The 13,716-nt window shown below is 46.9% G+C and overlaps 1 protein-coding gene across 1 annotated transcript in view; it reads right to left on the reverse strand.

Moving 5' to 3' along the window:
* The window catches only part of ZNF618 (zinc finger protein 618), a 156,736-nt gene that overhangs the window by 40,909 nt on the left and 102,111 nt on the right, over positions 1 to 13,716 (reverse strand). Inside the window, exon 5 of the mRNA XM_088527978.1 lies at positions 10,527 to 10,565. Coding sequence (XP_088384104.1) covers positions 10,527 to 10,565 — 39 coding nt within the window. The remainder of the gene's footprint in view (positions 1 to 10,526; positions 10,566 to 13,716) is intronic.

Below are 13,716 nucleotides of genomic sequence, written 5' to 3' on the forward strand. Positions count from 1 at the left end.
CAGGCAGCCTCCTCAGGGAGGACCCGGGGGAGCTCCTGCTTCCGTACAACCAAGCAGGGTGAGGAAAACCCCGGCAATGCTTCCTCACGTGCTTCTGGGGCTACCAGCCCAGGGCAGCACAAAGACGGCTCCGGAGAGGGGCTGCACCTTTTCAGCAGCCACAGGGAATCTTGGAGGGATGGACACGTTTCTGGCTTCCTGGGCTAGCAGGATACTCCCCGCGCAGGTTCAAGGTTGTTCCTTTGACCTACCATGTTCTGGGGCTTCCTTCTAGAAGCTGGGCTGGCAGCGGGGAGAGAGAAAATGTTTCTTGCCTGCAGACCTCCCCCTGCTCCACCTGCAAATGTTGTTACGAGATTTACACCTGCATTTTACAGTTCAGCAGAGAGATGCCAGGAAAATCAGTTTCAATACACATCAGAGCTCCGCTTAGAGGTGTCTAACAGCAAAGTTCCTTGAAAAGGGAACAGGAGCGAGCCCAAAGTCAGCAACAACTCCTTAAGAGGATTAAGGTATGCAGACTTACATCAGTGAGGATTAAATAATTGCAAAATCCAGAAATTTGGAAAGGGTAGAAACCCTCACGCACAATGGCACAAGCCAGCTCCTAACTGGTGGGGATTAGTAAAAAACCTTCCCCTGGCCAACAACTCCAAAATCACTCTCTTCACGGTCCCTTGTTACCTATCCACAACCACTTGGACCAGGTAACTGTGAGAAACGCAGCAGAGTCGCAGATGTCCACAGGCCTGGCCTAACATGGCCATTCCTGCGCTCCTGGAAGGGGATCCTCAGGCTTCAAACAAGCCGAGAACAAGACTACAAACCCTCACACATTTGGGCCAGACTCCCTGAATTTACGGACAAAGGGTCCAGGCTCTTAACTCAGCGCTGGGTTGATTAATGGCTAAGTGACAAGCCAGGGGACATGGTGCCACGGGCTCGTGCTCAGCTCCTCTGAACCGGTTCAGAGCTCAAACCCGACACCAAAAAGCAGCCGTTGCAGACACGTTTGGTAGCTACAGGATCAGCTTCACCGTAAAGGGCTTCCCAACTGCTGTTGAGGATGTGACCAGCGCATTGTGCACTGCTGCGTCCAACCTCTGCGGCGGCTGCTTGTACTGGCACAACACACGTTTAAACACAGACCATCCTGGGCTTTATGAAATCCTGCCACGTTCGGAAACTTGATGCCAGACTGCCAGGAAATTCCACACAAAAGGGAACATCCTGAATACGTTTCTGAAAGAAAGCTCCCTGCTTTGGGAAAGCCTGACAGTCACAGATTCAGAGCGGCTGTTTGCTTTGCCTTTTTTAAAATTCTTTTTAAAATTTGGGGGAAAGGTTTTGTGGGTTCCACTCACTGAACGTCAAGAGAGAAGAGAGTCTCCATGCTGCTACACATTAATGAATTCCCTTCTCCTGCTTGTTTCCCACTTAAAAATATCTTAATATTGAGTAAAAACACTAGCTGAGGCAGCAAGTATCAGTATCTTAAAGTGACCATATTATGGAGCTTTGCGTCCCCAAAATGAGCATTATGAACCCCGATATTCAGATCCATGACAGGATTCAGACACACCAGAAAATATAATTAACACTGGCAGATACTTTTGCATTCTGATGTCACTGCAGGACAATGCTGAATTCTTTTTTAGTTGCATTGTAAATAAGGGTAAGCTAAAGAATGAAGAAGAGAGAGTGATAACGTGCAGCAGGAGCAGGAATTTGACAAAGAACAGCATTAGTCTTGATTAAAAAAACAGATGCACTTATATATACCTAACTTGATTTTTAAATATATTTTTAAATAAATATTTTAAATACATGCATATATATATGTAAAGGATGCAGAATTTCCCTCATCACGGAGCTATGAACACAATAAAGACAATTCTATTCTACACTCTTTCAGGAATCAAAACGGCTTGGCTGAGAACATACACTACTGAGGCCACAATTTTACAGAGTAAATAGCACCACACAGAGCATCCCACAAAGGAAAAGCCAATCTCAGCTTGACTTTTTTCCCACTGCTTTGGCTTTGACAAGAGACTCTGGCTTTGCTGGGATTTCCAGATGGGGATTCACGGGTAGCATCACTGCCTGGACTACAAAGTAGAAATAAAGGGGATACCTAAATGTCTCAGTAGCACTGGGGAGCTAAAGAAAAGAGCCAAAATAAAATAAACTCGAAATGAAGGATACAGAATCCTCCTCACTATAATTTTCTAAGATAATCCAGACCTCTAACCTTTATGTGCAGGCCAAGAAGAGGTGGTTTTAAGAAGGTAATCCTTGTGTTACTTTGCTTTTCCTAGTTAAAAAGAGCTTTCAAAGTGAAAACAGTGAGAGGTCGGGTGAGGCAAGCAGGATTTAGTCAGCAGTATGAACCACTGCATCTTTTGGTTTTCTTCTTAGCTTGCAAGTGATTAGGAGGTAGTTTTCAATAAAGCACAGAGAAAATGCTTAGGACGTTTCGTTGTTTGTGGGCTCTTCAGGTTTAACATTGCTGAAATGCCAACCCGCGGCTCAGCAGAGAGAAGTTCAGTCTGAAAGAGGAATTCAGAATAAGGAAGAATATTGGTGTTCATTCGCATTTCTGTTGCTACATTTCAAACGAGGCTGGAAAGTGGAATTTAGATCACTCCCTAATGAACAGAAGCGGAATGTTTTTCAATCTTCGGGAAAGCTATCCTGGCATTTTCAGGACAAACTGATGAATGAATGGAACAGTTGGGGATTACTAAAATTCTTACTCTTGTTTTATTAGAATAAATGTCTCTCCATCAATTTTGCTGCCTAAGAGATTTTTTGCAAAGACTTAACACCCAGATGCCCATAAACACTTTCTAAAGGGCCAGTATTTAAGAAAGAGAGAAAATCTTAAATCTTATGTGTGTATTAGTAATTTTCTGCAAAAAAATCATGTGAAATTAATTAAAGACAATTTTAAAACCTCCTTTTCTAAAATGTAGCACAAAGACTGCACACAGCGATGGGTCCTTCCCAGAGCTGTGGAACGGCAGTGCGTGGCGGACACCACACCGCCAGTGCGACTGTATGTGTGTCACCCGCCGGAGCACACTGGGAATGGCGGTAAGGAAAGATCCTCGTGGCTCTCAACAGGCTATGCAAGTGGGAACATCTAGAGGGAAGCCCTGCTGAACAGTTAGGCCAGAAGAGAAAGATCAAATGCATTCTACTGAAAAGCAAAGATGGGAAACCAGCTACTTTCGTAGAATCATTATGGTTGGGAAAGACCTTTAGGATCGAGTCCAACCCTACACCCTTCCACACCATGCTCCTGAATGATGTTCCTAAGTGCCTCGTCCACACATTCCTTGAACATCGCCAAGGATGGTGACTTCCCCACTTCCCTGGGCAGCCTGTTCCACACTCTCCGTGCAGAAATTCTTCCTAACGCCTAACCTGAACCTCCCCTGCTGCAACTTGAGGCCATTTCCTCTTGTTCTATTGCTTGTTATTTTGGAGAAGAGATTGACCCCCCAGCTCACTACAACCTCCTTTCAGGTAGCTGTAGAGAGCGATAAGGTCTCCCCTGAGCCTCCCCTTCTCCACACTACATAACCCCAGCTCCCTCCGCTGCTCCTCATAAGGTCTGTGCTCCAGCCCCTTGCCCCGCTCCGCTGCCCTCCTTTGCACACGCTCCATCAACTCCATGTCCTTCTTGCAGCGAGGGACCCAAAACCAAACACAGTGTTCGAGGGGCGGCCTCAACCCCAGCAAACACTGCTCAGGCAGCGGTGGCACTAGGTTGGCACTAGCAAACACGCTCCCATACAAGCCCACCACTGCAGGAAGGACGGAACACAGTTCTGGCTCTAGGGTCAAAATTTCCTGCCCACTGTAGATACCAGAACATATAGGCCCAAGTTCCTTGTTATTTCCTTAGTGTCCTCTTCCTGCACAGAAATTTATCATTCATGGTCTCAGCCCACCGGTCATTTAAATTTGAAGATGAACATACTCATCTGCAGGAGTTGGGAAATTGGGAATCTAAAGAGACTTCCCCTACTTAAGATGCAAACACATTAGAAAAATAATATCCATTTTTACAGCTCTCCCCAAGGAGCAGCGGCATTATTAAATAAGAACACTGGAAAAATTAATCACACAGTTGTAAATGACTAACCATTCGCGTTAACATCTGTGTGTGGGTGTACGTGCACACACACACAATTTGCATTAGACTTTTAATTGTGTAAGGTATTAGTCAGCTTTACCAATGAACTCGCCAGCCTTGGCTCTGCTACCCTCAAAAAAAGGAAAGGAAATCAAAAGCTAAAATTTATTATAATGAAACATTAAGGTTGCAAATTTGAACATTTAAACTTAATCAAGAAGTGCAGATCATAAAGGTCTTCTTTAATCTTAAATTAACATTAACAAGCTGTTTGCACATCTTTGCACTGCTGGTCAGAACACTAAAATCTCCATATCTGCATGTGTAAGAGCTGGGCAAGAAAATCTTAATTTCTGAATATATTAATTTCATGGTTTAAAATTCACCACCCTCCCAATGCTTTTGCTCATACACTGCATTAGCCTTGCATTTGCAAGACGTATTCTAGCCCACATCCTTGCTTCTAACCTTTTACTGCTTTTCAAAAAAAAAAAAAATCACTTTTAGTCTAAACTTTCTCATGCTTAGTCAGAGCCCAAAGGGAAATACATTTTTAAAATATCAGGCCAATCATTTTTTATTTATGGGGTTGTGAAATATTTACTATGTATTCCATTTTGGGAAAAAAAAAAGGCATTTTTCTTTCTCCTGTAACTAAACAATATCACACAGTAGAGAGACGCCTTCCTCATGGATGTTGTTTTGTACATGGAGGATGAGTGTGAACATATTTGGCTAAGAAACCAGACAAAAAAAATCATTTTATTCCAAGCCTACAACATCCTTAGAGTCAGAGGAGGGTTAGTGTCCCTGTGTGGCACCTAATGTCCTATGCTGCTGGCCCAGCACTCAGGCATGAGCTAGTGCACACGAGCAAGCAGGAAACACAACTGTGTTCCAGTTACAAAAGAGTCCCCTCCTGACCCGTCAATAAATGGATGTGGATTGTAGGCAGCTGCCAAGCACCTGCAGAAAATCCCAAACTAAAACGTACCTCGCACCGAGACATGAAAGCTTTGCCATGCCCAGGCACTTGATAAGGGGGAGAGATCTCGCAAAGACAAATGAACTTGGACATCATCACAGCGCACCCGCTAAAGCAACGTGCCACCAGGCAGGGGCGCAGGAAGCCGCCGTGCCCCGCGCGGGCTGCCCCGCGGCACCAGAGCCACGAGCTTCCCCCAGCCTCCAGCACGTCCCTCTGAACCGGGACGGCAACAGCAGTCCAGCTAGTGCTCCGAGAGCCCCAGGGACACCAGGCTGCCCCAGCCTGCTTCACCACGCTGGGACTCGAGGGACATCGAGTGGCTTTGAATGACATCTAGTTTGATATCACTTCGGTATATAGATATCTATGCTTAAAAGCAGTTATTTTTAACTCTGACGCAGCAGCAGATACTGCAGCATTTCACGTCCTTCCTTGGCATTTGCTCCGACGCGTCACTGCGCGTAGCAGAAAGCTCCACTCAGCTTTTCCTTCCCTAGCTGGCACTGGCAGGACTACCAGCCCCAGAGCTGAAAACATCCTTCGCGTTTTGTTAACAGCAAAACGCTTGTGGTCGCTGCAAGAGGAGGTGGTCCCTGGAGAGCAGGAAACAGTGCAGCTCACCAGTTCCTCAGGCTCCTTCCGAGGGCCAGCTTTGCCTGGACACACTCTCTTTCAGCCTTCATCTCATCCATCCTGGAATAATTTCATATTGTGATGCTTTGGGAAAAAAATGCTTTTCGGGATGTACAGAATAGACCTAAAATCATCATGCAATATCCACAAACCACTTTTTTTTCCTGCTCTTGCATTAGGAAAACACAACAGGGAGATCTGCAATGTTGGGTAAATATAATTACCTGAGCAATGGTAATGCTAATTTCCAAAAATTCTTCGCAAACAGGAAAAAGAAGCTCCAAAACAGAACAAAGGCCAACAGCCACACAGGAAAAAAAAAAAAAAAGAAAAAAAAAAAAGAAAAAAAAAAGAAAAAAAAAAGATTTTTCAGAAGATTTGGGATCAATCATGACTTTGTGGGATTCAGCCCAGAAACTTTCAAGCTATGGCGCTGGCCACAGCAAGCACATGCCTTGCATAAATGGGCCAGGAAAGTTGTTCCCATTTTTCTGCTAGAATTTAAGGCATTAGTGTAGGAGGCTGCAGGGCACTGCCGGGGAAGGGGTGGCTTGGGCTGAGAGAGGGGCTTTGTACGCCCGGCTCACGGGGCTGTTCCTGCAGCGATGGAGTGTCCAGGAGCTGCCTGCGAGGAACTCTGGAGCAGAGGGATCTGCCTTTGAGAAAGGGCACAGAAACCCAGCCCAGTCCCTTCAACAGAACTACCCGTGAACAAAAGCAGGAGATGGGAGACAGGAAGAACAGGCTCTACCAGAAAAACAATCATTAGTGGTCTTCAAACCTCCAGAAAATGTCACACAACTGCCACAGTAACACACTGCGGTGCTGCTAAGAATGAAAGGCAGCAGAGTATCCAAACTAGGTTATTTTAGCAGAATTTCTTTTTCATGCTGTTTTCCTGGACAGCACAGGAAAAGCAAGCGGCTGGTGGCAAGCTAACAGCCTGACCAAGCAAATTTCACCCCCCTGGCTAGTACAGCCTCTGAGCACTGCCCGTTACTGCACTGCTAGACCTTTGTTTTGGTGGTCCTCAAGTTGGAACCAGAGCAGGAGAGAAAAGCAAAGCACGTTGGCAACAAGCTCCGCCGGACCCAGCAAACCCTGCACACTGCTTCCCAGTTTGTTTGTACGGTATCAAACCCCTCTGCAAAGTTACCCACGGCTCGCCCCTGCAAAAGGCTTTAAAGGGCAAGAGCCTAAGTAGCAATACTTTATTTACTATCATATGGTATCTTTAAGGCAGATATTAAAAGACTGCTAGGTAAGTAGTAGTCAAGCGAATGTCAAGACTGTGTGTTGCCAGAGCAAACTTAATGCTAATCCAATAAAGCAAAGACACTAAAAAAGGAAGTAGACAAAGACTTGGAAACAACGTCTACCCACTCCACAGGCTGAACTGAGATTTCGTGGACAACCATAAAACTCACAGTCTAACTTTGCACTCTGCAAGTCAATTATGGTTACCCTGCGTATGTTCTTGGACCCAATTTTCTCTTTCCTATTAAAAAAAAAAAAGAATAATACTGCCAAAATCCAATAGCCTGAATACTACAGTCCATGACGTGTAGCAGAGTTGCAAAACTAACTCGAACGGAACGGGAAGCAGAAGCCTAGTGCTTTCTGGAGAAAGGGATCAGGGAACCGTATTAGGTGACCAGTAACGAGCTATCAGAGAGTGTCCTGGATTTTCTTCCGAAGCAAAGAGCAGCTGGCAGAACAGGCACTGCCACGGGCAGCACTGCTGATAGTGCAGCTTGTACAACGGTGTCCCCAAACTACGACACCTGCACGGAGCACAACCTGTGTCAGGCCCCAGCACAGCGCACGGACCGGTGTATGCCCAAGGTGACGCTTCCCAAAGCCATGGCCCTGGCGCGCTGTCCTTGTGGGCTCCCCTGCTTGCCAGTGTTTTTGTTTAGCTCTATCTCAGGTTGCCAAGAATTCCCTGTGGAATGCAAGCAGCAGGAGGGAGACTGTTTTTTACAGAGTTTGTCACTCCAATAAATATGAATGGAATTTTCATGGAGAATGAAAGGCTGCAGCTCTAGTCCAAACACCTTCTCCCTGAGGAGTTCCAAAAACCAAAAGAACAGACATAAGAGCATCTCAGAAAACGCATGCCAGGCCCTTCTATGGGAACAGTCCATGACCAGGTGCCTAGGAATAAATATCAAATACTGTATTTTTGATCTCCTCCCTTCCTCTCCCCTGCCAGATAAAGTTTAAAGGTTAAACTAGCCTTTTTATTAACATATTAACACTGTGGGTTGCACTGATTTCTTCTCTCTACATTTGGGAATTCTGGTGCTGGACCCTGAGACAAGGCCAGGAAAGTAGCTCCCCAAACTATGTGCATTGTCCCCAAAAGCACATCCTATCTTCAATACCACATGTGTGTCACTTGAAGAATGGTCTGCAAGAAACAGAGTCACAGAGAAACAAACTATAGACTAAAAACTCCAAATGCTAACAAGAACCAACTAAGTGCAATAGTTTTCCCTCAACAGAGCCTTCACAGCTGGGAAGTCTAAATACCAACATTTGTCTTTGAGTAGGCAGTGACAAACCAACTGGCCTCAGCTGTGTCCCTGCACACCCCATAGCTCTGTGCTTCCCTTCCCTAGGGATCACAGCCAGGGATTCCTGCAACAGAAGCACCTGAAGGCCTGGGCCTTCAGAGCTTCACCCTCCATGTCCATCCTCTCAACCAGCCAGGCACAACAGAGACCCGCCGTGGCCAAACGCCGACTTCGTCTTCCAAGAACAAACGTTACCCGCTCTTGGGTAAGTCACTCTGCACCGTGTAGCCAACAGTCAGTACTGCTGTATTCCTTCTGGAACTAAGCCAGAGACCCCTGGCTATGCTGTGGAGATGCAGCATCTCAGATGTCCTCCCCACTCTACACAGAAGCTGCCTTCAACAAAACACCTCAGGTGCCCATCAGAGAAGACAGGAGTAACAGCTGACTCCAAAAAGTGCCCATGGAGATAACTTGAAAAACTTTTACAAACTTGCAGGTCTAGCCCTTGGAACTGATGCCATGGATCATGGCCAGGGAAGGGATAACCTCATCAACACCATTTTAGGAGAGATGCAATTTATGCCCCAGAGTGCCAGGGAGAGGCAGATAAGAGAAAACAAGACCTTCCTACATCCCTTAAACACTGAGGAATTTTGGAAGAAGGCAGGTAACTGTGTCTACACAGCCAAGGTTATCTGAAAGACTAGAAGTTCCCAACAAGACACAAATAGCAAAGGCAGATTTGAACAATGCAAACATCTGTAATAAAAAGGGTGTAAACAGCCAAATTGGATCACATGGGAATAGCAGTGCAGCAGCAAGCAAAACAAAAATAGCAGGAAAGGAAAGATAAATAAAAAAATGCCTAAAATACATGAGGAGCAAACAGACCGACATGGAAACAAGAGAGCCACTGAGTGCAAAATGGAGAAGAGCTGCGTGGAGGCAGCCAGGGTAGGTCAGGGATTCAACGCAGACCCTGAAGGGAAGGCCCAGGATGGAAAGAAGGCGGCTGAACTATTCTATCACAGCAACAAGGTGGGGGAAAGAGGAAGACATTTTTGTCAGGAAATTACAAACATCTGCGCTCAGAAAGTACAGCATTGTTTGAGCAACTTCGCGTAGAGCTGGAAGGCAGGTGCCACAGGCCTGTTCTTCACGGAGGTGGAGGGCTGTGGTGAACCAGCCTCTCCCCAGCCTACCCCTGTCTCCCTGGTATATGGCTTGGGTCCGCCAGCAGCTCTTCAGCCAGGAGAGGGTTTTGGGGGATAGCAATGAGTGTGGGCAGTAAAAAGCACAAACGATAACTCCTGTATCCTGGTAAGGGACCAGATTCCAGCAGTCCTACAGGAATCAAAACAAAGTAATTTCTGCCTTCCTTGCTGCTCCCTGCTTCTTCTCCTGTTATCAAGTGCCTCCTCCGAAGCCTGGTGTACAGAGCTACTACTTGTAGCTGTTGTCTGCTCCCAGTGATTTTTCTCTTTGTCGCTTCTGTTCTCTCCAGCTCACCATGATCCAGCCACAGGAGAGTGAATTTTGTCCATATTAATCCCTTGATGGCTCAGTCAGCACAGGCTTTGCCCATGTAGCAGGGCCACAGGCCCTCACCTTTTCCCTTCCATCCTTTGCTCTGCTTCATCTTTCTCAGCCCAACCATGCTCTCTTGACAAGGCAGAGGTGGCAATGGGGTCCTCTGGTGGCAACACCTCTCTGCCTCTGCTTCCAAGCTGGACTATGAAGGAAACTACCTCCAAAACCCGAGCAGCAGGGACAGGCAGGCTGTGCTCCAGACCCAGAGCGGCCTGCGCCAGCCTGGCTGCCTCGTCCACGCTCCCTGCTCCAGCCCGGACCACCCTCGGCTGAACTCGCCCCGTCTTCCCCGTCTCAGCAAGGAGGGTCCCAAAACACGTCTCAAATCCTACAAGTCCTGATTGCGCCGGGGCCCTGGCAGCACCTACTCGCTCTTCCCGCACAGCAACGGTTACTAAGCCGCCTGGGGAGAGGCTGGCCGTCCTGCGGCCGCGCTCGGGCCACCCGAGGTTCCTCGCGCTGCTCATGGCGGCCGCAGCAGCCAGGCCCGGCCCCGCCGTCCCCGCGGCGCCGCCATCCCCGCGGCGCCGCCGCCCTCTGCCGGCCGAGCGGCGGCGCCGCAGCGGGCGGCCCTGGGCGCGGGGGCCTCGCGCTCGCGCCGGCTCCGGCTCCCGCGGCCCCGCTCCCGCCTCGCGCTCGTACTTACTGCCTTGTGAGGCTCCTTCACCTGAGGCAGCTTCAGTGTCTGCAAAGAGAAAGAGCTGCACTTAGATTTGGCGGCGGGCCGAGTCCGTCTCCTCCGGCCGCCTCCTCCTGCGCAATGCCCCTGCCCGAGCTGATGGGTACAGGCTGCCAGCCGCTCCTGGGCAGCTGTTTTTAAAACACGGTTCCCCGCAGCTCCTAAGGAAAGACACTTGCTCACGTGCTTCCAAAACCTGGGAAGTTTTCCTGTTTTCTGAACTGCCAGAGGCTCGTTTGAAACGTGGTGGCTGCCACGTCCCTGCTTGGAGGCGGCCCGACGAGATAGCGCATCCCGGCAGGTCACAGTGTCCGTCACGCTGGGGTCTCCCTCTGCCAGCGAAAGCCCCGGCCAGCCCTGCGGCCTCCCCAGCCGGCCCAGGGCCGCGGCGGAGCCGTGCGAGCGGCCTGCACAGACGCATCCCCACGGGCTCCTCGGGGGAGCTCATGAACATGCACTCGGTGTTTGCTCCTAGCTGAAACTGCTACCGTGCTCTACGGCTGGGTGAGCGCTGTCCACCCGGGAGGAAGAGTGAGCCCAGGTGGGAACCGTCCTGCCACGGAGCCTCCACGCAAGGCCAGGCGAGCGCCAGCGGAGGCCTCTGCGAGGCCAGGCCACCCTGCTCTTAGAGAGGACACGGTGAGAAGATGGGAGAGGACAACGCGTGTGGTTGCGATAAGCACAGCGCACACCAGGCGACTTCCAAGACCTACAGAAACGCGACGGGCTGAGCTGCCGCCTGGAAAGCAAAACCTAGGGTTAAAAGCCAAGGATGGTGAATGATTCAGATTTCCTGGCCATGTGAACTGCTTCATATTCTTCCTAAACTGCATACATGGTATGTCAGATTATCCAATAACCCAACTACACTTCAAAATATTCCATTTGTGCCTCAAGATCATGTCAACATTACTATGAAACTCACAGCTGTGGAATTTCACAGCATTTTTTATTTTAAAATTTGCAACCTTAAGTAATTAACACCATTTGCATTTAATTTCCTTGCTGTTTCTTAAAAAATAATACAAAATAATGGTTAGGTTTTGTGAGTTTGTAAATTTGTGCACTTCTGCTTTATTAACCTGCTTGAAGTATGCAACTAATTTGGTGCAACTTCATAAACTGAAGAGCCAGATTAGAAATCTTCAACACTGAATGCAAAACCTACACCACCAGCCCCCTTTATTTTTCCACAGCTGCTACGTGTTTCAATTACCACCTATCACTCCAGGAAAGAGCTAGTTTTGGCACAAGGGAATTCTGCAACGTAGTGTCATGGTGTTCATAGACAACAGTGTAAAGAAACCATAAAAGACTTGTACTGCATATGCACCAGGCCACTTTCATCATTTAAACTGCTTTAAAAAAAAGTATTTTAGTCCACCTTAAAAGGGATTAAGCAACATGCAAAGATTTAAGGAGCAGCTATTTTTGAACTATATGTATTTAAAAAGGTTGCTAGTCATCAGATCGACTGAAGTCTTAATGAATAATAGAAAAAAATATGGCCAAACAGCTCACTCTAAATCACCTTTGGGCTGAGACCAAGTAATTACAGCTTTAGAACAAAAGAGTGACTTCTGAGAAAGTTGCAGGGAGGTCAGCAGAAGAGTCAGAATGCAACCAGAAAAGTCGGGAAAAAGTCAAGGGAGAAAAAAAAAAGTTACCTCCTGAATCTTGATTAACTTTGTTTCTAGATCTCCTGCTGCTGCTGAGTGGGAAATCGATACTGTAAAAGAACAGCAGCCTGTAGCACAGCAGGGCAAATGAAACCCCCTCTCCTCCTCCCCAAATGATTTATTCAGTAGCAATAATCATACCAATCAAACCTAACTTTCTTGAGTAGAAAGGCACCATCTTGCTTCAAGAATGGTTCTTTCTCTATCAAATTTCAGCTTCTTACCTCAAAATCATTTTAGTGCTAGAGCCGCTCTAACTCAGACTCCAAAAATATGCACAAGGAAAAAAATATTTTTCTGTATTCAGAGAGTTTGAACTATTTCTCTTCATAGTTTGGAAATTAGGCAAAAACTGTTCATGGAGAATACCAATCCAAAACTTGAAAACCTTGCAGAAGTTTTTAGATCATCAAACAACTGTTGAAATAGAAACTTTGGCTGCAGAAGTCAATTAAACTCTAGCACATTTAGCACTACTCTAACGATGCTAAATTTGACCCTGAGTTGATGCACCCCTGAAATATAACTGAGAGCTGCACTATTCATAGGGAGGCAACAGATTACACTATATAGATTTTAGATTACATTAAATAATGTAAATAAAGAAAAACAACTTGAGCAAAATCATCATTCAAAATCATCAGAAAAGCTTATCTGAAAACAGAGAACTTCCACCAATTATTATACCAAAAGTGATATATCCTGCGAGGGTTAAACTTTGGTCTTGCTATTTTCTTTCATTGGCATTCTGAAGAATTCTCCTTTGGGTAAAAATTTTCCTTCCTTGGCCTCAGTCCAGCGGTTTTAAAATTTACTCCTTGAAAGGCTAATAAACTAATTCCAGCCATTTTTGAGCTATCTAAAAGTGAAATAATTTCCCTGACTTAAAATACACGGATGTTTTGCTGCTGATGTTGCTTAAATACAAACGATACAAAATAAAAATTTCTCGATGACTAATTCCTGAAGGGAATCCAACCCTTTTTAATGGCTTGGAAAAAAAGAAAAAAAAAAAGGCCCACGCAGCCGAACAAAAGGCGCTGGCAGGAGCAGCCTGTTAAAGCTTGGGCTCCATGTGGGCAAAGCAGGCCCGTTTGCTCAGGCTGCAGCCCGGCCAGCGTCTACCACAGTCACCACCAACGTGCAGCCTTTCTGCTCCTGCTGAACTTGAGGGCGCTGCAGGAGGAGGAAGGAACCCCGACCCGGCAGGACTGCAGAGGTCCTCACAGAGGAGTCTTTCAGGTCTGTTGCAAAACTACATTTTATCTTTTGTGCCTTTTGAGGAAGCAAAGGGGAAAGACCACAACCTTCTCTTTCTTTCCTTGATGCAATTTCTTACCTACATTTCTGAATCTTGGAATAAAGATTTACGCAGGGTTTCCATGCCTTAATTTCAGCTTTCGTTATTCAATTTTCAGTTCTCGATTTTCAGTTCTTGATCGAGAGCTGCCTCAACCCCTCGCAAGTGCCAGCTACCA

The sequence above is a fragment of the Tinamus guttatus genome, unplaced genomic scaffold (assembly GCF_059628265.1).
Source record: "Tinamus guttatus ecotype Peru unplaced genomic scaffold, ASM5962826v1 Tinamus_guttatus_pri_ptg000297l, whole genome shotgun sequence".
In the NCBI taxonomy this organism is placed as follows: domain Eukaryota; kingdom Metazoa; phylum Chordata; class Aves; order Tinamiformes; family Tinamidae; genus Tinamus; species Tinamus guttatus.